The 21,988-nt window shown below is 43.7% G+C and overlaps 1 protein-coding gene across 1 annotated transcript; it reads left to right on the forward strand.

Moving 5' to 3' along the window:
- The first annotated feature begins 1,074 nt into the window (after window positions 1-1,074).
- Window positions 1,075-4,650, forward strand: LOC116509856 (ras-like protein family member 11A). Its single transcript, XM_032219136.1, has 4 exons — window positions 1,075-1,198; window positions 1,657-1,713; window positions 2,812-2,891; window positions 4,198-4,650. Exons 1-4 carry the CDS (start codon window positions 1,075-1,077, stop codon window positions 4,648-4,650), a joined length of 714 nt encoding a protein of 237 aa, XP_032075027.1.
- Window positions 4,651-21,988: the final 17,338 nt, after the last annotated feature.

Raw genomic sequence — 21,988 nt, forward strand, 5'->3', positions numbered from 1 at the left:
CATCGTTCCTATCACCCATCTCCTCCCACTTATGACTGCAGGACTGTAACTTTGTTGCTTGTATCCTTACGATTTATATTGATATTGATTGTTTCCTGATTGCTTATTTATACCCTATGTACCTTCTTATGTATCATCGTACCTTATGATTCTTGATGAATGTATTTTTAATGTCTTTTTATGTATACTGAGAGCATAAGCACCAAAGACAAATTCCTTGTGTGTCCAATCACACTTGGCCAATAAAGAATTCTATCTATCTATCTATCTATCTATCTATCTATCTATCTATCTATCTATCTATCTATCTATCTATCTATCTACCTACCTACCTACCTACCTACCTACCTACCTACCTACCTACCTACCTACCTATCATCCATCTATCCATCCATCCATCCACCCACCCACCTATCTAACATTACCAGTGAGGTCCCCATAGATAAGCAAAAGAACGCGCAAACAAAACGGGTCACAATTTCGCACCCGAAGCTTCATTCATTCATTTCAATGCGAATTGGGGAGCGAGCGATGCTTACTACACGGGAGAAAACCTAAACGGGGACGAGGATGCGATCCCACCCATTTCACAGTAAGGGGAAAAAAAGGAAATTCGTTTGTTGTTTTCGGAACATTCACTCCACCGGAAGCCAGAGCCCAAATACCGCAAAATAAAACCCGGCTTTTACGATGCACCGGTAAAATCCTCGGGCAGACTGTCCCCATTAGCCCGCCTGCCCTCCCGCTATCTCTTGTCCATCGCCAGCTATGTCTATTGTCTAGGTCTGCTGGTACTGGGAACGGAGGCGTGCGTACAGCTGATCGCCCTTGTGCGTACGCAGGGCCGGGGCTTCCCAAGGAGGGGCGGGGGTGGAGGTGGCGCTTTGTCGCACTTGGGCTTGACTTTAAAAGCGCCGCGCAATCCGCGGTTCCCCGGCAGCTGCGGCAGGGCTTCGCTTGGAGGCGGCGCTGGTTCCTCGCCTCCGCGCTCTGCATGTATTTTGGGGCTAAAAACCGCTCCTGCTGCCGATCCCGTTATTTCTCTTGCTGGGGCTGGAGGGCTGGCGGTTTCCCATGCGGTTCTCGTCGATCATGTCCCAACCTTATCTTTTAGCGCCCATCCAAGAATGCCCCGCCGAGTTCCTGGTCAAGGAGGTGAAATTGGCGGTGCTCGGAACAGGGGGCGTGGGGAAGAGCGGTAAGTGCCGCGGAAGCGAGTCCGGCTGGGCTGCTTGGGGATCTGGGTGGGCGAAGGATCCGGCGCGGTGACTGAGATCGGGGCAGAGGAGAGAAGATGGAAAAACGATGCTCTACTCTAGAAATAATAAAATGAGGATGCTCTGTGTGGAAGCCGGGAAAAGGTGGGAATGTTGGAGGGGAGGAAACCCTTGATAAGCGAAGTCCTGGCTACCGTCCCCATCGCAATGCCGTCCACATATGGAGGAATGCAACGCCCATCAGCCGGTGAATGAAAATCCAGCTGTCTGGGAGGACTTTGGGATGGGCGCATAGACTGGTTGGGTGGCTTAAAGGGCTCCTTTTCAAGCAGAACATCAACTACTCTTGGGTTAAGCAGAAAATTGCTCCACGCTTCCACAGGCATCAAAGCTCTTCATTTGGTTTTCTCATCGAGATTCTCTCTCTTTTCCCCCCCAGCCATGATTGTACGGTTCCTCACCAAAAGGTTTATTGGAGACTATGAACCCAACACGGGTGAGTTTTCTTCTTAAAGATTCTCCCTTTCCACAAGCCAGTTGTGAGGTCTGAGGGAGGGCAGCATCATTTTATGCCATAAGGAATCTGCTTTGGCCACGCTTCCTTTAGGGACTTTTTCAGTGGCTGAGACGCTGAGCTTGTCGTCGGCAGTTTGGCGGTTCGAATCCCTAAGCGCTGCATAACCGAGTGAGCTCCCGTTACTTGTCCCAGTTTCTGGCAACTAAGCAGTTTGAAAGCATGTAAAAAATGCAAGTAGAAAAAATAGGAACCACCTTTGGTGGGAAGGTAACAGCATTCCGTGCGCCTTCGGCATTTACTCATGCCGGCCACATGACCACAGAGACGTCTTCGGACAGTGCTGACTCTTTGGCTTTGAAAGGGAGATGAGCCACCTGGAGTTAGGAACGGCTAGCACATACATATGTGCAAGGGGAACCTTCACGTTTAAAAAACGTGGGAATGCAGGTGTTTTCCCATCTAGCCTCCTAGAAAGAAGGGGAAAGAAGAAACAAGGCTCTGAAAGCTATTTACCAACCAGCTAAAGCTCCAGAATCCCATTCTGAAGCTTGATCTTAACATTACACTGCATTGATTTTTCTGCATAAATTGGGAAGAAGGTTGGGGGACTGTCTGTACTCAATGTTTTTTTTGGAGGGGGAGAAGGTTTATAGGGGCTACGGGGACTGCACTCAATGTTTGGGGGGGTAGTTGAACAAAAACAGCAGCAGATAGTGATCTGAAGTGAGGATGGGAGTTTCCTTCCCTTCCCCCAAGACTTGGGTGGAATTTAAGAAATTTTGGTCACATGTTTAATTAGTGTTTAGGATTTGCACCAGTTTTCAGATGTTCCACAATTCAAAATGGGGACCGATTGCTACCAGTATAATTGTTGGCAGTCATATTCTGGTGCGTGTGTGTGTGTGTGTGTGTGTGTTAAGGACCCCAATCGGTATTGGGTTCCTGGACTTCTGACCTCTGGGGTGTCATGGGCCAACATGAAGGAGACCAGTAGTTGTTCTAGTTCCTCTAGGTTATTTCTTGCCCCCAATATAAGTACAAGTTTCTTACTCGCTTCTTTCATGTTCATTTTTCCAGGGAATCTATATTCAAGACTTGTTCATATAGAAGGTGACCAAACGTTTCTGCAGATCCAAGACACACCAGGATGCCCGGAGGTACAAAATAATCTTAAAAATATATTGGTTCTGATGGTCAAATGGGATTTGCTTCTATGTTACAGAAACACATTGGGCTCTTCATATTTGCATATTTATTCATTTTATTTTCATTTGCTCGCTGCTTCCAATTACTTTTAATGAAGGGAGAACAAATGTAGGAAAAGCTGATTCGTCTTTTATTATGCAGTCATCCTGCCTCATTTATTCAATATTTCTTGCTGCTTAAGGCAGTGTTCTGCCATTAAAGATTCTCAACTTATGATAGTAACTGAGTCAGGCAATTATGGTCATAAGTTCTGACGCTAGTAAAATTGCTCATCAGCTACTAGACCCGATTTTATCACCTTTTTTGCAGTGGTCATTATGTGAACACATTGGTTGTTGAATGAAGGCTGTGGTCATTAAGCAAACCCAGGTTTCCTATGGGGTTTGAGTCAAGAGCCAAGGTGGCGCAGTGGTTAAATGCAGCACTGCAGGCTACTGCTAGATCAGCAGGTCAGCGGTTCAAATCTCACCGGCTCAGGGTTGACTCAGCCTTCCATCCTTCCGAGGTAGGTAAAATGAGGACCCAGATTGTTGGGGGCAATATGCTGACTCTCTGTAAACCGCTTAGAGAGGCCTGAAAGGCCTATGAAGCGGTATATAAGTCTACTGCTATTGCTATTATGGGGTGTTTTCTTCTGGAAATAAAAAATAAATATTAGTGTCCAGAAATAAATTGGTAAATTGTGGTTAGATGACCATGGAGCAAATGTGGACTGGTTACCACATGCCTAAAATTCTGTTATGTATGACCACTGGGGTTTGGCGGCAGGGGGAGGCACTGGATATTGTAACTTTAGAATTGGGATGAAGTAGCTTTGGGGGTGGGAAATGTTGTAACTGTGACTGGTTGCTAAATGACCAATTGTAAGTAGAGGATTACCTGTAACAAACAGTCAGGAAGTCAAATATGATCACTGCCAATAGTTTTAGTAGCTCTCAGAACTTTCAGTCTGAAATATGATGGTCAAGGTTGAACACTGAATAGTTGAATTGTGAGATGAACTTCTTTATCAGAAGTCTTCAAACTTGGCAACTTTAAGTCTTGTGGACTTCAACTCCCAGAATTCTCTAGAATTCTCCCAGAATTCTCCAGCCACCTATGCTGGAGCTATGCTGGCTGGAGAATTCTGGAAGTTGAAGTCCACAAGTCTTAAATTGCCACATTTGGGGACCCCTGTACTTTATTGAAATTATGTCTGCAACTGAAACCTTTTCTGTTCTTTATAAATGTATGCAAATAATCATTCCTTCTTTTCAGATCCAAGAAGACTTACCGCAAGCGCTAGATTCAGTTTCTGGTTGTCTCAAGTGGGCAGATGGTTTTCTCTTGGTCTACTCAATTACTGACCGTCATAGCTACCAGTTCATTCGGCCACTTTTTCTACACATCCAGAAGATTCGCCCTGACTCAAAAACCCCAGTCATCATTGTAGGGAACAAAGGGGATTTGATGCATTCTCGCCAGGTTGCAGCAAATGATGGCCTACAGTTGGCCAATGAGCTGGGTGTTGTGTTTCTGGAAGTCTCAACGAGTGATAACTATCAAGGTGTATGCGATGTCTTTCAATACCTTTGCAAAGAAGTTAGTAAACAGCACAGTTACGGCAGCCGAGACAAAAGAAGGTCATCCATCATCCCGCGTCCCAAATCTCCAAACGTGCAAGACCTCAAGAGACGTTTCAAACAGGCTCTTTCATCCAAAGTGAAATAGACTTTGAAATGGCCTTTGTTCAAAACTGTTTTATTAATTACACCTTTATAAGAAGATTTTTATTTTTGTACTGATGCTGTTGTTATCTATCTAGATAAAAATATACAACATCCTTTGAATTACTTTCATATGAATTTTTCTTCCTCCCCTACCTATTGCAACAAAATAAAATAAAATGATTGAATTAAAGCTATATTTCTGTTCCATTAGAGATTTACTTTTTAAATAAGGCAAGGGAACTATTTGTTTACCAGATTTATGCCCCAACTTTTCTCCAGGAGCTCAAGGCACTCTCTTTCAATAATAACCAATAGGTCACTTAAAAGAGTTTCCATTAAAAGGGAATATTTGTAGCTCAGGTGTAAAATCATGCATTTTGGAATTATCAGAATTTGACAAGTTATAATTCTATAATTGTAGCAGTTAAAGCATTGAAAAAAGAAGAAGACCCAAATTTTAATCACTGTCAGCCATGGAAACCCTCTGAACTTGCTTGTTTTCTTCCAGACGTTTCATTATCCAAACTAGCTAGTGGCTTAAAATCTTACTCACTGACCTGTGGTGCATATTTTATAGATTATTCAATGAGCTATATGGTATCTATTGGCTTCATTTATAGGGCAATTTTGTTATATTTGTGCAGTAACTCAGTCTTTCCTAAAGGGAAGATTAAAAAGGTTACTTTTTATTTATTTTTTAATGTGCCCCATGACAATGGAACTAACATAGAAACACAGCCAGTGGACAGATAAGTGTGCAAAATTACTAGATGTAAATATATTACCCAGGAGTAAATTCCATGAATCAGTAGTATTTTTAATAGATTTGTAGAGTGTACAGAATATTATTCCCATAGTTGCTGGTTGATTTCACTGAAATCTGTAACGCCTTATCTATTTTATTTTGCTTTAAACATGTTCATCCATTAGGTTCTATAGATAGCCTTTGGAAAGATTTTATCCTTAAATCTAATCTTACCAAGAATATAAGAAGCTGTCTGGTGCAAACTCAGGCTTCTTTTTAAACATGATTTGATGAAGTCATTATTATAACTGAGTATGCACTTAATATGAAAACCATAAACCATAGCAGATAAATAGCCTACTTTGAAAAAGAGAATATTTTGTTTTGCTTCAATATGTTGGAATATCCATCTTGCCAAGCCATTGGTGTTTCTAAACCACAGTGTTATAGATTGCCATTATCTTTTATCCAGTCAGTGTTTTCTTCTTTATTTTTCTAGCTCAGCATTTTCAACATCTGCTCTTGCAGCAAGTGTAATTTCCAAATGTGTTGGAATACTCATCTTCCCTAGACAACTTGCTGCCTGGGATAATAGGAATTAATCTAATATAGCTGGGTTAGAAGAATTTACAGAATAACAGAGTTGGAAGAGACCTTGGAGGTCTTCTAGTCCAACCCTTTGCTTAGGCAGGAAACCCTACACTACTTCAGACGAATGGTTATCCAATCTCCTCTTAAAAACTTGCAGTGTTGGAACATTCATAACTTCGGGAGGCAAGTTGTTCCACTGATTAATTGACATCTAGATAGACAAACTGGCTCCATATGCTGCTCAATTATATTCTTAGAATCCTTAGGAGACATGGCCAATTATTGCTGTCTGGAATTATGGAAATAAGAGTCTAATATATTTGGATGCTGATGATGAGAACTTTAATTCAGCAACATCTGCAATGCTGTAGGTTGTCTACATTGGACCAGTGGTGGGATTCAGCCAATTTGCATAACTTCGGGGGAGAACCGGTTGTTAACTTTCTGAACAGTTTGGCAAACTGGTTGTTGGAAAAATCATTAGGGCAGAGAACTGGTTGTTAAATTATTTGAATCCGACCACTGCATTGGATTATACTTAAAAGCAGAATCTGTTCAAAGTATCAGATAGGAATGATTTTGTAGAAGGTGAATAAGCTAAGCACAATGGCAGGGTCAATTGCACCATTAGTTTGGAGTTGCTACACTTCCACAAGAGACCCAACTCCCTATGAATGCCATTGACCCTTATTTAGTGCCAGTTTGGTTCGACTATTAGTAGATCAGATTCTTGTCTATAAGTTGCATATAATAAACTTTTAGTGCTTTGAACTCAACTTCTGTTCTAGGTTACTTGCTTCTGACAGATTCTAGAGTGTCTTTGACAGTAGACAATCCATATCCTACTGGGTCATTGTTTCAGGGATATTTCCTTATCTAAACAAAAGAATGGCAATAGTTGGGGGGGGAAAGAAGTGGGAGTGGGAGCGACTTCCAACTTCTTGGTGGCCTGCACATTGAGTTTCCTGGTGAGAAGTTGGCAGGCATCATTAAAAAAATCTTTCCTTTCTTGGGGCAGTGTGGGTCAAGAAGAAGGCAGGGAGGGGGTCACAAGGGTATGTGAGAGGTGTGCTGGGGCATGATGTGGTTTGAGTACACAACAGATGCTATGCAGGTCAGGGAATGCATGCGGGAGGGGTAGTCAAGGATGTGGGTGCATAAGAGGTAGAGCAATAGCAGTTAGACTTATATACCACTTAATAGGGCTTTCAGCCCTCTCAAAGCGGTTTACAGAGTCGGCATATTGCCCCCACAATCTGGGTCCTCATTTTACCCACCTCGGAAGGATGGAAGGCTGAGTCAACCCTGAGCCGGTGAGATTTGAACCGCCGAGCTGCAGAACTAGCAGTCAGCTGAAGTGGCTGCAGTACTGCACCCTAACCACTGCGCCACCTTGGTAGAGGTAGAGCATGGGTTAGCAAAGGTGCATGGTAGGATAAGGATTTGGTAGTGGTGTGCAAGATGTGCGGCATGAATCAGGAAAGACACCTGGCAACTGCATAGATTAGGGAGAGTGCTTGGGGGATGGCATGGGTCAGGGAAAGGGTGTGAGGGTACCCCAAAGGTGGTGCATGGGACAGAGAAGGCATTCAGGTGGGTGGCATAGATCACAAAAGGCACATGGGGGATGGCACAGGTATGGCAGTGAATGTGGGAGTTGGCACAGGCTTGGAAGGTGCACAGGGTTCCCTTCCCTTCCCGCAGCCAGGTGAGCAGTTGCTGCTTGATGGGGGAAGGAAATGAGGGATTGCAAGACTGGCTAGGAAACTGCCACAGAATGTTGAAAATGAAAATCACATGACTTCACCAGCAGTCCAGCATCATAGCAACAGCCAATTGCATGGAAGTAGCCACTATTTCCCCAAATTTCATTCCCTTGGGAGTCATGAGTCCCAAATAACTACTGTATTTTTCAGACTATAAGATGCACTGGTGTATAAGACGCACCAAGATTTCAAAGAGGTGAGTCAGGGAAAAAGGTTTTTGTCCTCCCCGGCCCCCAGGTGCACTCTGCAGGCTTCAGCAGGGCTTGGAGAAGGCAAAAATGCCCCCATTTTTCACCAAAACCAGGGCATTTTTCCTTCCCCCAGCCCTCCTGAAACCTGCAGAGTATTTCTGGGGGGTGGGGAAAGGAAAAAAAACACCCTCATTTTGGCAAAAAATAGCCCATTTTTCACAAAAATGGGATGCGGGGGCAGGGCTTTGGCAGCCAAAAATAGCTGTATTTGGTGTATAAGACGCACCAACATTTCCACACCCTTTTAGGGGGGAAAAGGTGCGTCTTATACTCCAAAAAATACTGTAACATTCCGTAAGTTATCTCATTCATAATGATTTAAAATTTGTCCTCCTGTGATACATCGTTTTGCCCAGTGAAAGCTCATGACAATTAGATTTTCAATAGTATATAAATGTCTAAGATTAAATATAAATCTATTTGCATTATCAACAAAGTCGATGTATGTAATTAGCCGCCCGGAGTCCTCCGGGAGTGGGCGGCATACAAGTTTAATAAACAACAAATTAACAATTTTTATAGGAGATGATATTTTACAATAGTATATCATGCTATATATAGTTAGTCAAATAGTATTATTAATTTCCCAACCTAATCCTTGGTTTTCTTTGTTGTTGTATGAATCATTGAGTTGAATGATAAACTCAGAGAATTAACAGACAGTCATTCCTGTCATGGTTTCTTAAAGCTAGTCTATTGCAATGTATTTATATAGGGCTGCTTTTAAAAAGAATTTGGAAATGCCATTGATACCATCTTCTCTCTTACTGGTAAAGGATTTCATCCAACCAATTTTTCCAGTAAATTTGTAGTTTTCAGATCTACGTGCTGATTTTAATCTCTTGAAGCCTTCATGATGGGATTCTCAACAATCATCAAGACTGCCTCTTTCAAGTAGAACTAACTTGCTCCATATGGTTAACTCAGAAAGCAAAACTTAAAATCTTATTGTAGGAAGTTAGCACCCAGCCCTCTCCTAGAAGAATGAAATATCCTAGGAAATATTGAAAAGGGAGAATATTATCTTTCCCTGGATAAGAAACAGAGAAAGATGTTTTAGGCAGGAAACAGACTCATTCTTAATAGACCGCACCTTTGCCAATGGGTCATTAAAAAGCCTGGGCCAGTCTATTCTACATAACTAAGATCTCCCCCCTTCAGCTCCAGGGTGATGGGATTAAGGCATTATAATATTAGCCCTTCACCCATGTCGCCACAGGGCACCTGGGAAGAAGCAATGCTCAACCAAACTTGGACTCAAAACACAGCCTAGAGAGTTGTCCCTGCATGGCCCCATGGGAGTCTGACAACCAATCAGAATACATTTCTTAGACAGGAACAGGAAACAAGAGACATGGGGCCAAACAGAGAATATAAAAAATCCAGGAACTCTCAGCAAGCCCTTCTCTCTCTTTTTCTGCTTCACCCAACATGTTGAAGCATGTGATCGCCTTTTTCCTCAGGACCTCAAACTATGTGGTCCTGTCCACCATTAAAATCATTTTTCCAAGCAGTCTCTATGTTTCCAATGCCTTTTTCCCCACTTGGAACTGAACCCAGAAGGACATTTCTTCCAATATTACCACATAGGAAGGCTCTGGAGGCAGGTCCCTCCGCCCTTACACACACACACACACACACACACACACACACACACACACACACCACACACAACACACACACACACACACACACACACACACACACACACACAGGCATCCCTAACCTGGAAAGACTGTAAAAACAAGACTGTTGTGGGAAACATTTTAGAGTTAATTAACCATATTGGGACTGAGCACCACCAGGTGTTATTTAATTTGTTGTTTTTAACAGCTCTTACCAATTGGCTGTTTAACTGTTTTTAATCATTGGGAATCATATAGGCCCCATGCCCCCATGGCTATATATCAGGGGTGTCAAACTGAAGGCCTGTGGGCCACATCCAGCCCGTGGGGTGCTTAGATCGGGCCTGTGGGACCAGTCGTCTCCTTCACTCAAAAGGTTATAAAGAGGAGGAAAGGTAAAATATTTTATCTTTCTGGCTGGCAGGATTCTGCTACTATAGCCTATGTCAAAAATTTATAGTTCTAGTCTTCCTATGGAGTCAGTTTCTTGATCTGGTCTACCTCTCATAAGGTGATCAAGTAGATTAAGTATGTATTAAAAAAACCGCAGAAATGTACGCCTCTCTACTTTTATAAATGTATAAAACCATGTGTGCGGAGGTCCTGTGTCATGCCCACTCTGGCCACGCACATCCCAGCCATTCCCACCATGATCACGCCCTCCCGGCCACCTGCCCCCCCTCCGCCCTCCAAGGTTAAACACAACCCTCAATGAAATCAAGTTTGACATCCCATGCAGTATATAAATGAACTTATAACAGTTCATTCAGTGGCTATTCAAAGATACAACGGCACTGAAAAAAAGATGGGATGCGGGTTATCATGTGATCAAAATTCAGATGCTTGGCAACTGGTTCATATTTAGGATGGTTGTGTTGTGGTCCGCTAGCGGCCTGCAAAGCTGGCAACAGAGTCGGACAGTGAGGAGGTTGGGGAGGAACATGGGCCAGTCCTGGTGGCTGGGGAAGGCTCAGATGAGGGCTCTGCGTCAGAGGCAGAGAGGGGCAGAGAGTGGGCCAGGGCCATCTGGGAGCCTCCAGAATCAGACATCAGTGAGGCAGAGGAACAGGAGGAGCCTGTTCCCAGTGCGCGCATGGATAGAGCTGCCAGAAGGCAAGAAGAGTTAAGACAAAAGGGGCGACTTGGGAGTAAGGCTTGGAGGTGATTGGCCCCTCACTTAACAAATGTCTCACTTAGCATCATACGTTTTGGGCTCAATTGTGGTTGCAAGTCGAGATCTATCTGTATACAAATCAATACCTACCTTGAATATACATGCACAATCAGATTTCAGCATTGTGGTTATTTTTTAGCCCATTGCATTTTACACAGAATGAACAAAGGAGAATGCATTGGTCGGGCTTCTCATCCTTTTATCAGCAATGTTCAAGGCTTGATTGCCAATCAAATCTCAAGAGATGAAAACATTTTCTAATTTGGGATGCGATGTAGGGTAAAAAAAGACCTATTCATTTCTGAGTCTTATGTAAAAATAAAGAGCACTGCCTTCCCACACCTCCACAAAGGCAAGTTAGTTATGAAGCAATTCATCTGCTGAAAGAGAGGACTGACTCAGAGGCTTCAGTTCATTGGCTGGCTTCAGGAAAGGACAAAGTTAATACTAAGTAGAAGGAAATGATGCCACTGTTTAAAATTTGTGCCTCCCCTCCCCCATCATACCAAATACTTGCCTGAGAAGATAAAGTGCCCAGATTTCTAGCATCCGTTTGACTTCCATGGTTAGGTCTTGCATTAGGATTGGGCCCACAGCAGAGGTGGGTTGTTGCTGGTTCAGCCTGGTTCGGTTGAACCAGTAGTGGAATTCAGGCCTGGGTTGCAGAACTCGCAGTGACCCAGACCTGACGTGCCCCCGAACCGGTTCCCTCACTGCCACTGATGTCGCAGCCATGTTGGATTTTAGTGACTGCACATGCGCACAGAACAATTTCCATTGAATATTGCATGCATTGCGTGCAGGTTGCGAACTGGTAGTAAAACCTGTAGCCACCCATCCCTGGTCCATAGCATGTAAAAACATCAAAGACAAGTTTGCTTGTCCATAGAGGGGGGGGGGGGAGTCAGAAATCCAGTATGAACAGATTCCCAGAAATTTTTTTTGCAGATTATAGGCACCATTTGCACTTCAATCTGAGTTGCAGACAACAGACTCACCCCTAGAAGCCTATTTGTATGTTCAACAGTGAAGGGACACAGGGCAGAAAACATCCTGCAGAAAGCACAGCTCCACAACACAGTCCTTTCAGCAGTTCCAAGAAGGCTCCTCACGCATTACTCAGGTGTCCCTGAGGACAGAGACAAACTTCCAAGTGGCCTCAAAAAGAATGCAAACGACCAGCTGTCTGTAAAGAATATAAATCTTTCCATTTCCCACCATCCAGCCAAGGCTGAAGAAGCTTCTTGGATGAGAAGCAAAACGTCTTCAAAGAAAAACAAGGAAGTCCAGTGGCCTCTTGAAAATCACCTTTGGGAGAAATCTGAAAAGGTTTTGTTACCCCAAAATGTTCAATAAGAGTGTAAAATTCTTGAGACAGGAGGTGACGTTGCAATGATATGATGCGCGATCTCGGAGCTCCAAGTCGATTTTTTTTGCCGCTTGGCAGTCCTTTTGGACCTAAACCATCCTGAAGAGACAGTGACAGGGAAGAGTATGTCTTGTTGATCTCAGGGACATCGCAAAGTCCCTGATTGATCCAAGAGAATCTCTTCTTGCCAGTGACAAAAAGCACAGCCAAAAGCTGCTGAAGTTGGGACAACTACACAACGGGAGGAAAGCGGAAAGAGAAAGTGTGTCCATCTGGTGAGGAAATTTTATAGTTATAAAAGAGACTGCCCCCCCCCCCAAAAAAAATCAAAGCTAAATTAAACTTGCAAAGAAAAGAAAATAAGCAGCAAAATTAGGCTATATTGGACAGTGTGTTATCCTTTTTTTTTTTCTTTTATGGAAGAAAATGGAAGTTTTGCAAATATTTCCTACTTTTTAAAGTGAAAGTATTGTTTTTTCTTCTTCTATTTCTTTTTTTACCTATGGATTAAATCTTTTTCTTTACTTTTATAATATTGGTTTGGATCAGTTTTTTCTCTTTATTTTGCTCCATTTAAGAATTTTGTTTCTTTTAAGCCTGGAATAAAAGAAGATATAAAAGGAATATGAAGAGGGTAGTAATATCAGAGGGAAAAGAAGTTGCACTGCCACTTGGAGGTTGGAGGTTGAATCCTGGAAATATTGCTTCCTCTTTTGTCTCTTTGAACATTTTGACTTTGCACTTCAAAGGCTTCAGCTTGTTTACAGAAGAGATAAGGAGAAGAACATGGGTTGTTTATGCAGATACTCTTTGGATGTTTCCGTGGCAGCTGGAGAGAGGTGAAAACAAAACCTTGCTTTGAAACTAGAATGGCAGTGTTTATTAGTTGGAAGAATGGCACAGCTCCAAAAAGAAACCATAACATTAAAACAGATTATGTTTGAAATTCAAAAATTATTAGAAACAACAGAGAGAATTGAGAAGAGATTGGAAAATATAGATTGTCCTAAAAACCCAGGGGAGAAATGAACAAAGAAACAAGATAATTGTGGATACTGACAGTGAACTGAGTGTGGTTGGAGATGGAAAGAGTAGAACATGGAAAGGGAAGATAGATGGAAAGGAGCTCTACCCCAGATTTCAAAGTATAGAAGAAGAAGAAAAGAGAAGAATTGATGGATTCAAGGAGAGAAACTTTGACAAAAGCACTACTGATAACCAAAGATAAGCTGATTAAAAAAGCTGATGGAGGGTCTCGAGATTTTACAAGATATGTAAAAGGCAACAAGTTGCAAAGAGAAGTCCACACAAATTTGATTAAGGAAATAACCAGAAGACAAATTCCACAAATGGCAAAAGACATAAGACTGCACTATTACTGGAAAAATACAGGTTGAGATATGAAAACTAATAACAAAATATTAGTCAAATTTAGTTAAAATTAGAGCATTATATTAAAAATGAAGTGATATTGGTTATAGTTAGATAAATAATTGATAATGATAACAATGTACAAATATGTATTGGTATGATAAGATAAGAGGAAATTTGGTATAAATTCTAAATGGTGATCATGAAAGGAAGTTTAGAAACTTTTTTATGTATGAAAGCTTATAATATTAAAAAAAGAGTGTTAAATTTAATGAAACTAAGACCAAAAAATATATATGAAATGATGACGGATATTGTTAAATAAATGATTGATAATAATAAAAGGGAAATTGGATATAAATTAAAAACAGTGATTAAGAAAGGAGGTTTAGAAACTTTGTTATTAAACATAATTAATTTTTATTTAGAAAGTGTTATAAAGATGTAATGTTGCTGGATGATATTGAAAATAGATAACGAATGCCATCATGTGGTTTTGCTTTAAATTTTGGAATATTTTATATAAAGGGACGTAAAAACAATTATAGTCATATGAAGATTGAGGTATGATGATAGTATTATATATATATATATATATATATATATATATATATATATATATATATATATATATATATATATATATATATATGATTTAAAATATATAACTTGATATGAATTTTGTAGGTGATGACTGTGGAAGGGATGCATGAAAGCTCTTTGTAACCAATTGACACACTTTTTACAATTTGTAATGGAAGATATTTTTGTGGTGTTTGTTGTGTTTTGTCTGTGTGTTTATTCAAAAATAAAAAATATATATTAAAAAAAGAGTGTGAATTTCTTCAGACTTTATCCCCACAATGTCGCAAAAGAAAAATATGAAGAGGCAAAAATGTGTGTTAGATATTTCAAACCATGGAGTCTGCAGTGCAGTGGTGGGTTGCAGGTGGTACACCCCGGTAGGGACGTACTGGAGCCTGCCCAGAGCACCGAGTACTGTTTTGCTACGGTGCTCCGGAGAGCCTGCCTGCCTGCCTGAGCTCCTCACCTGTCCTTTAAGCCTTTGGTGCTTCCACACATGTGCATGGCCCGTATGGCACTTGTGCGACACTCCGCCAAGCAGTACGCATCCATGTGGGTGGTGCCTGGCCCGTTCCAACCATACCAGTGCTGCAGTGTTATAATTTGTTTCAAGATAGAGATGACAGGACGAATGTGTTACTCAGCAAGAGATACTGGCAATATCAGGCTTCCTTCAGTTCAGAGACAAGAAATACTTGCCATTTCTCTGCTTTGCTATTACAACAGATCCTTTGCATGTACATAAGCTCTCCATGTAACAAAAAAATCCTGCTTGTTGCAAAATAGCAAAGGGAACAAACATGGATGGTGAAACCTAGCCTGCCAAGTAACACCTGTTCAAAGGCTTTCCCTTGGCAGAAAAATGAAGATTGAAAGAAGCCTGACCTGGTTTGATTTAGTTTGAATAAAGAATGGAGTGACAGCAAAGGAGTGCAGATTTTTTTTTTTTTTTTGCTGGAGGATGGGAGCAGATGCTGAAAGAGGTTGTATTCAGACGGTTTGGATTGGTTCGCCCGAACTGATAGCACCGAACTGTGGGTTGGCCCCTCCACCTGCCCTGGCTTCAAAACGTCCTATGTAGCCTCATTTTTGATGCAGCGCACATGCTATGCAAAGTGTATGCGTGGAAGGCCGCATGCATGCACAGAAGCTGGGCATGCGTGCTATGTGAGCATGTGCACGTACATGCTCACAGTTGTGAACTGGTGGTAGACCCAAGTGAATCCCATCACTGGACACTGCCAGTCCCCAAGTTCTAGTGCTTTTCCTAAATGCTGTGGTGGATAGTAGTTAAGAAGGCAAACTAGGACGGGAAAAATAATATGGGGAAAGGCCCCAGGGAGGGTGATGGGGGCGGGGACCCTTTTATTCAGAAATGCTGAATTAATTTTCCTTTTTTTTTAAAAAAAAAAAAAGGGAAATCAAAACGTCCTTGTCAGTTGTATGTATAGGGTTGATTGTCCTTTCTAACCTTGTTTGAAACTTCTGTGAAGTGTTTAGAAGCAATTCTGAGAAGAATAAACACCAGGAGGAATTGAGTGGGATATAATCATAGCTTTAACAGCAGGTTGTGTTGTGTGAAGCCCTTGACAGGCAAAGTGTTCACCTGCCTTTCTTCCTGTCATTGAAATGGAGTTCTTATTACTGAAGTTGGAGGAGAGAATTCTCTCTGCAATAATAGAAGAGCATGTGGTAACAGCTTTACACTTGTGACACCTTACTGTCATCTGTTACTGTAAATAATTATACTTTTTGCATGTCCCATTTCAACAGATGTGGGCATGGTTGCTTTGGATGTTCCTCAATAGGAAATATAACTTAGCAGGCAGATTAGACTGGTTCCCTCCCCCCTCTCGCCCCGGAAAATAGAAAATGATTTAGGAAAGCGGTATGGCTGATAAGTCTGTGAAGCAGTGGTGGGTTGCAGGTGGTACGCCCCGGTACAGGCATACCGGAGCCAGCCCGGAGCACTGGATACCATTCCGGTATGGTGCTCTGGAGGGCCCACCTGCCCACCCAAGCTCCTTACCATGTTTTAAAGCTGTTGGCGCTTCTGCGCACGGGCATACAGTACCTGTGTGACGCTCCGCTGAGCAGCTGGACTGTCGTGGAGGGTTTGTGGAAGTGTCACGGAGGCTTGCAGAAGCATCGTTTCCAGCTACAATGCATGTGCGCACCATGCGTGTGCGCGTGTGCACTGCACACATGCATGTGAGTGATGCCGCATGCATGCATGTGAGTGAATCCGGAAGACACACTGTATTTATTCCTTTTAATAAACTCTTGCCAAAGATTAAGCTGGGTGGACTTCAACTCTGGCTGGGGAATTCTGGGAGTTGAAGTCCACATTGTCAACCCTGAAGCTGGCCTGGCCGAATCCATCTTGGAGGAGCTTCAGTGCTGCCATACTGGAGCCGAGGGATAGTGGTCGCACGCATAGAATTATGGGTGTGGCAAGCCCATGCATGACCCCCCTGTGCTCGCCCCACTTTTGGCACACGATGGAAAAAAGGTTAGCCATCACTGCCCTAAGTATACATACCGGTAGCCCTCAACTTACAGCAGTTTATTTAGTGACTGTTCCAAGTTACAACGGCACTGAAAAATGTGTGTTATGACAGTTTTTTTATAGTTACAACCTTACAATACAATACAATAGCAGAGTTGGAAGGGACCTTGGAGGTCTTCTAGTCCAACCCCTGCCTAGGCAGGAAACCCTACACTACTTCAGACAAATGGTTACCATCTCAGACAAATGGCTCTCCAACATCTTAAAGACTTCCAGTGTTGGGGCATTCACAACTTCTGGAGGCAAGCTGTTCCACTGATTAATTGGTGCTGTTAGAGGAGGAGGAGGCAGCAGCAGTTAGTCTGGTGGTGGCGGGGGCTTACTGTCAGTCCAGTCGCCCCGTCCTCATCAAAACAAATCACTGCGGCTGTGCGGGAGTTGAAAAGTGCTGTGCGGTGTTTTCTTGCCTTGGGAACAGTGGTCCCGTGGGGGAGTCTCCGGCCGCTGTGCTCGCCTCGCCCGCCGGCCCCTGAAGTGAGCGAGGGATGCTTTGGGGAAAGGCTCCGCTTCCAGACCCCGCCGAGGGCCACACACACAGGTGGCTCTTTTTGGAGAGGCGGAGGCTTTCCCACGGCTTGTCTGGGTGGAAGTGGGGCTGGAAAGGTGAGCCACTCCCCCGCCCATCCGCCCGCTCACTCGCTACACCCAGCCCATGCGAGTGGCAGTGGATGGGCCGGGGAATGAATAAGCGGCTCACTCGCTCCCCGCCCATCCGCTCGCTCACTCGCTACAGTACCCAGCCCATGTGAGCGGCAGCGGATGGGCAGGGGAACGAATGAGCGGTTCACTTACTCCCCGCCCATCCGCTCGCTCACTCGCTACAGTACCCAGCCCATGCGAGTGGCAGCGGATGGGCGGGGGAACGAATGAGTGGCTCACTCACTCCCCACCCATCCGCTCGCTCCTCGCTACAGTACCCAGCCCATGCGAGTGGCAGCGGATGGGCGGGGGAACGAATGAGCGGCTCACTCACTCCCCGCCCATCCACTCACTCACTCGCTACACCCAGCCCATGCGAGTGTCAGTGGATGGGCGGGGGAACGAATGAGGGCTCACTCGCTCCCTGCCCATCTGCTCGCTCACTCGCTATACCCAGCCCATGCGAGCAGCAGCGGATGGGCGGGGGAACGAATGAGCGGCTCACTCGCTCCCCGCCCATCCTCTTGCTCACTCGCTACACTACCCCGCCCATGCGAGCGGCAGCGTTACACCCAGCCCATGTGAGCGGCAGCGGATGGGCGGGGGAACGAATGAGCGGCTCACTCGCTCCCCGCCCATCCGCTCGCTCACTCGCTACACTACCTCGCCCATGCGAGCGGCAGCGGATGAGCCGGGGGAGCGAGCGAGAATGCACCAAAATTAAAGCGGGATCTTTTGAGAATGCCCTGGGACGCGGGAAAAATTATGAAAAGACGTGGTTGTCCCGCCAGATGTGGGACGTCTGGTCACCCTAACATACACACAAAGTTGCACCAGGATTCAGAAAATTTAGGTTTTCCTCCTCAGCCGATGTTAGCAATATCACTAGCAGCATTTTGGCTGGTAGGTGTAAGTAGAATTGCAAATTCATTCTACTGAAAACATTGTTTTTGCTTATGATTGGATAATTAAAATTTCAGAAGACCCAAAGGCATAGTATTAGAGTGTTACATAGTGCATAAACTAAAGAACTGTCTCAATATGCTCCCTCCCCCTCTCTCAAACACACACACACACACACACACACACAGTTGGACCAGGAGGATGAAGTTTGAGTTCCTCCCCCTCCCTCCAACCCACACATACCTTTTCCAGATGTTTCAGAGAAGATTTCAACTCTGCTCTTGCCTGCCATCATGAAAAGAAAAAAAATGTAAAAGGAAAAAGGCAAGAGCTGAGGTCAGGCTGAGCTAGTTGCTGCCAGAGTCACCGTGTGGATGACTCTGGTTAACTGTTTAAAAAAGCCTCTTAAAACAGGCCCCCAACAGGAGGAGGCAGGAGAACGACGTGCCTCATCTACATCAGGAATTTTTCAGCTTTTAACCCTTGCTTAGCTCTGCTCAAGTGATCATAAAGTCAGACTAGATGAGGCACCTCATTCTCCTGCCGCCTCCTGTAGAGGGCGCTTTTTAGAGGCTTTTTTAAACAGTTAAGCAGAGTCATCCATGGTGACTCTGGCAGCAACTAGCTCAGCCTGACCTCAGCTCTTGCCTTTTTCCTTTTACATTTTTTTCTTTTCATGATGACAGTGGTGAGGCTCTGCCTCCTCTGCCTCCCCTGACTGCATGTCCCTGACATACACCTACAGTCCTCCATTTACTGCCCCATTAAAATTGATGTTTTTTTAAAGCCAGATACTTAAGAAAGGATGAGAACAGAAGGATACCCTCTCCTACACTTCCTCTAAAATAAAAGGATTTTATCATCTTTCCATTACAGCATATGTGTAAAGACAAGTACTGTATATAAAACAAACAAAAAAGGTAAACTTACCCTTAAACTGAGCTTGACTCCTGGCTAATTAGAAGTTGGCTAGAAATACATATTTCTACACCCTTGACATTAAAACAAGCAAGCCTCTTATTTATTATATTCTGATGTTTGAAGAGAAATTCTCTGACCATTTAATTGGCTACAAAGACTGCATGAATCATCTTGCGAACTATTTTATCTACAATTTTTAGATTTAAACATTTTAAAATAATCCTTCCTGAATTCTAACATATTCTGTTCTTTCAGTGAATGGTTATATTTTCTTTGCCACTCTAAAGTTTCAAAATAACTGCTTTCAAATTACGGTTATTGCTTTTCTTTCCTATTTTAGACTATTCTTCAGTGTAATAATCTTTAAAGCACCTTCAAAATAGTGTACAATTGAGGTGGCAGATAATAGTCACTTCAGAGGAAAGTGTAAGCAACTGTGTACTTGTAATAAAAAATTTCAGGAAGTCTAACAATATAGAACTCAACCTTGGATATGATAAGGAATAAACCTTCTTGACATTTAAGATGAAGTATTGCATTTAAAAGGGACACGTTTGCTCAGTGGCTACGATGCTCAGCAGTTCAGCGGTTCGAATCCTTAACACCACATAATGGAGTGAGCTCCCATTACTTGAACCAGCTTTGGCCAACCTAGCAGTTTGAAAGCATATAAAATTGCAAGTAGAGAAATAGGGACCACCTTTGGTGGGAAGGTAACAGCATTCCATATGCCTTTGGCGTTTAGTCATGCCGGCCACATGACCGACCACAGAGACGTCTTAGGACAGCACTGGCTCTTTGGCTTAGAAATGCAGATGAGCACTGCTCCCTAGGGTCAGGAACGACTAGCACATATGTGCGAGGGGAACCTTTACCTTTATTGTATTTAAATAGCTCTGCCCCCAAAACACAGTATCATAGTACCGTAAAGTAGCTAGTTCTTTGCAGTTCTTAGCAGCTACTTCAAGATATGAACAACAAGTAAGATTTTCTAATCCGTTTCATTTGGGTTTAAGACCAGGGCAGAGTGTCAGGAGTTCGATCCTGACCTGCTCAAGGTTGACCTAGCGTTTCAGCCTTCCATCCATCTGAGATTGGTAAAATGAGAATCCAAATTATTGTGGGCAATATGCTGACTTCGTAAACCACTTAGGCAGTGCTGTAAAGCACTATGAAGTGGTCTATAAGTCTAAATGGTATTGCTCAACACCGGTTGAGCTTGTCAATGATCTTTAATGGAGCTGTAATGGGATGGTGCATTCTTTCTTGTGCTCCTCAATCTTTCAATGGCTTTTAATAACTGTCAACCACAATATTCTTCTGGATCAGCAATGAGTGATACTCATGTGTTCTGACCCCTCCTCCTCTGTCCAGGAACGAATGCCAAAACAAATGTAAAAGAGAATGTTTCTTTTAATCAGTCCAGACTCTCGTTGGCTGCAAGCCACATAAACAAAGAGATAAGCACTCTGGCAGCAAGTCCTACAAACTTCGCAGCAATGCAAACAAGCTCTCACAGCAAACCAATTCTCCAAGTTGGTTTCTCTTAATCGTGAACGTTGACTTCTGCAAAAGGGCGTGGCATAAGCAGTCTGTTTTATTATCAGGAGAGGATCTTAATAAGCATCAGCTGAGCGTAATCATTTTGTATAATTACACAGTTTTTCGTGCCGCCGAGTAGCCCTTCAATGGCATGCATCCCGAAACAACTCACAAGTGTTTTCCGGATCACTCCCTCTGATCCAAGGCTCCGGTGCCACCTGGTGGCCAACCAGTCTCTCCTCGCCCTGCTTGGAGTTGGCACCCTGTCCAGGGTCCTCCATCTCCTCCAGGGCCGACTCATAAGACCCCTCGCCGTCGGAGTCGGGCGGCAACTCCAATGGCTCCTGCCGGCCACAACACTCATGTGTGTGTGAGGTGTGTCTATGTGATGCAGTGGCTCACTTCCTCGGTGGTCATTTCTAGTTAGTATTGACAGGAGAGGCAATATCGTCCTAATGTGTGGAATACTTTAGTGTTCAATATTCTCCCCGCCTCCCATTTAACCTCTTCATGCAATTGTTGGGTGAGATCATCCATCAGATTAGGGTTTGGTACCATTAGTATGTGGATTTTACCAACTACACTTCTTAACTCCAGGCTATGCAAATGATTCTGCCAGTGCACTAAGCCAGGGTCTGGAGCAGAGGTCAGCAAGCTGTGGCTCTGGAGCCACATGTTGCTCTTTCATCCCTCTGCAGCGGCTCCCTGTCGCTCAAAATATGCACCAAAACGGCCAATGTGTGATACCTGTGGGCACACAATTCATTGAGCTTTTCAAACCCTGATAAATCCAAGAAAAGAAAAGTTTCAGAAGAAAACAGAATGTTTAATGCTTGTTCCGTGGCCACTCAGGAAATAGTCAGGCACGGGAAGGGTTTTGTGGCTCCTGGTGTTTTCTGTTCTGTGGGAAAGGGGTCCAAATGGCTCTTTGAGTGTTTACGGTTGGTGACCCCTGGTCTGGAGGCTGTTCAAGTATGGATGGGGAGGAATTTTGGGTCATTTTTGACAAACTTGTGTTTGATCTTCCGGGTGAGGAGCTTTTCATTGATGGTCTTGGACAGGGGTGGGTTGCTCCCAGCATTACTGCCGGTTCGGTGCGCGCAATTAAATTTGTGCAATTACAATTGTTCTGCGCATATGCAGAACTGAAAATCAAGATGACGGCCCCATAGGAAAACCAGTTTGGGGGCGTGGCAGACCTGGGTCGCTGCCGGTTCCAGCGACCCAGGCTATCAAATCACTACCAGTTTGGCCAAACCAATCCGAACCGGTAGGAACCCACCTCTGG

This window comes from Thamnophis elegans, chromosome 6 (assembly GCF_009769535.1).
Source record: "Thamnophis elegans isolate rThaEle1 chromosome 6, rThaEle1.pri, whole genome shotgun sequence".
Lineage (NCBI taxonomy): Eukaryota > Metazoa > Chordata > Lepidosauria > Squamata > Colubridae > Thamnophis > Thamnophis elegans.

Bases quoted from the DNA above. Each gene is read 5' to 3' on its own strand.
- LOC116509856 (XM_032219136.1), top strand. From the start codon at position 1,075: ATGCGGTTCTCGTCGATCATGTCCCAACCTTATCTTTTAGCGCCCATC. The intron at 1,199-1,656 runs GTAAGTGCCGCG...TTTCCCCCCCAG, and splicing joins AGGGGGCGTGGGGAAGAGCG to CCATGATTGTACGGTTCCTC. The intron at 1,714-2,811 runs GTGAGTTTTCTT...TCATTTTTCCAG, and splicing joins AGACTATGAACCCAACACGG to GGAATCTATATTCAAGACTT.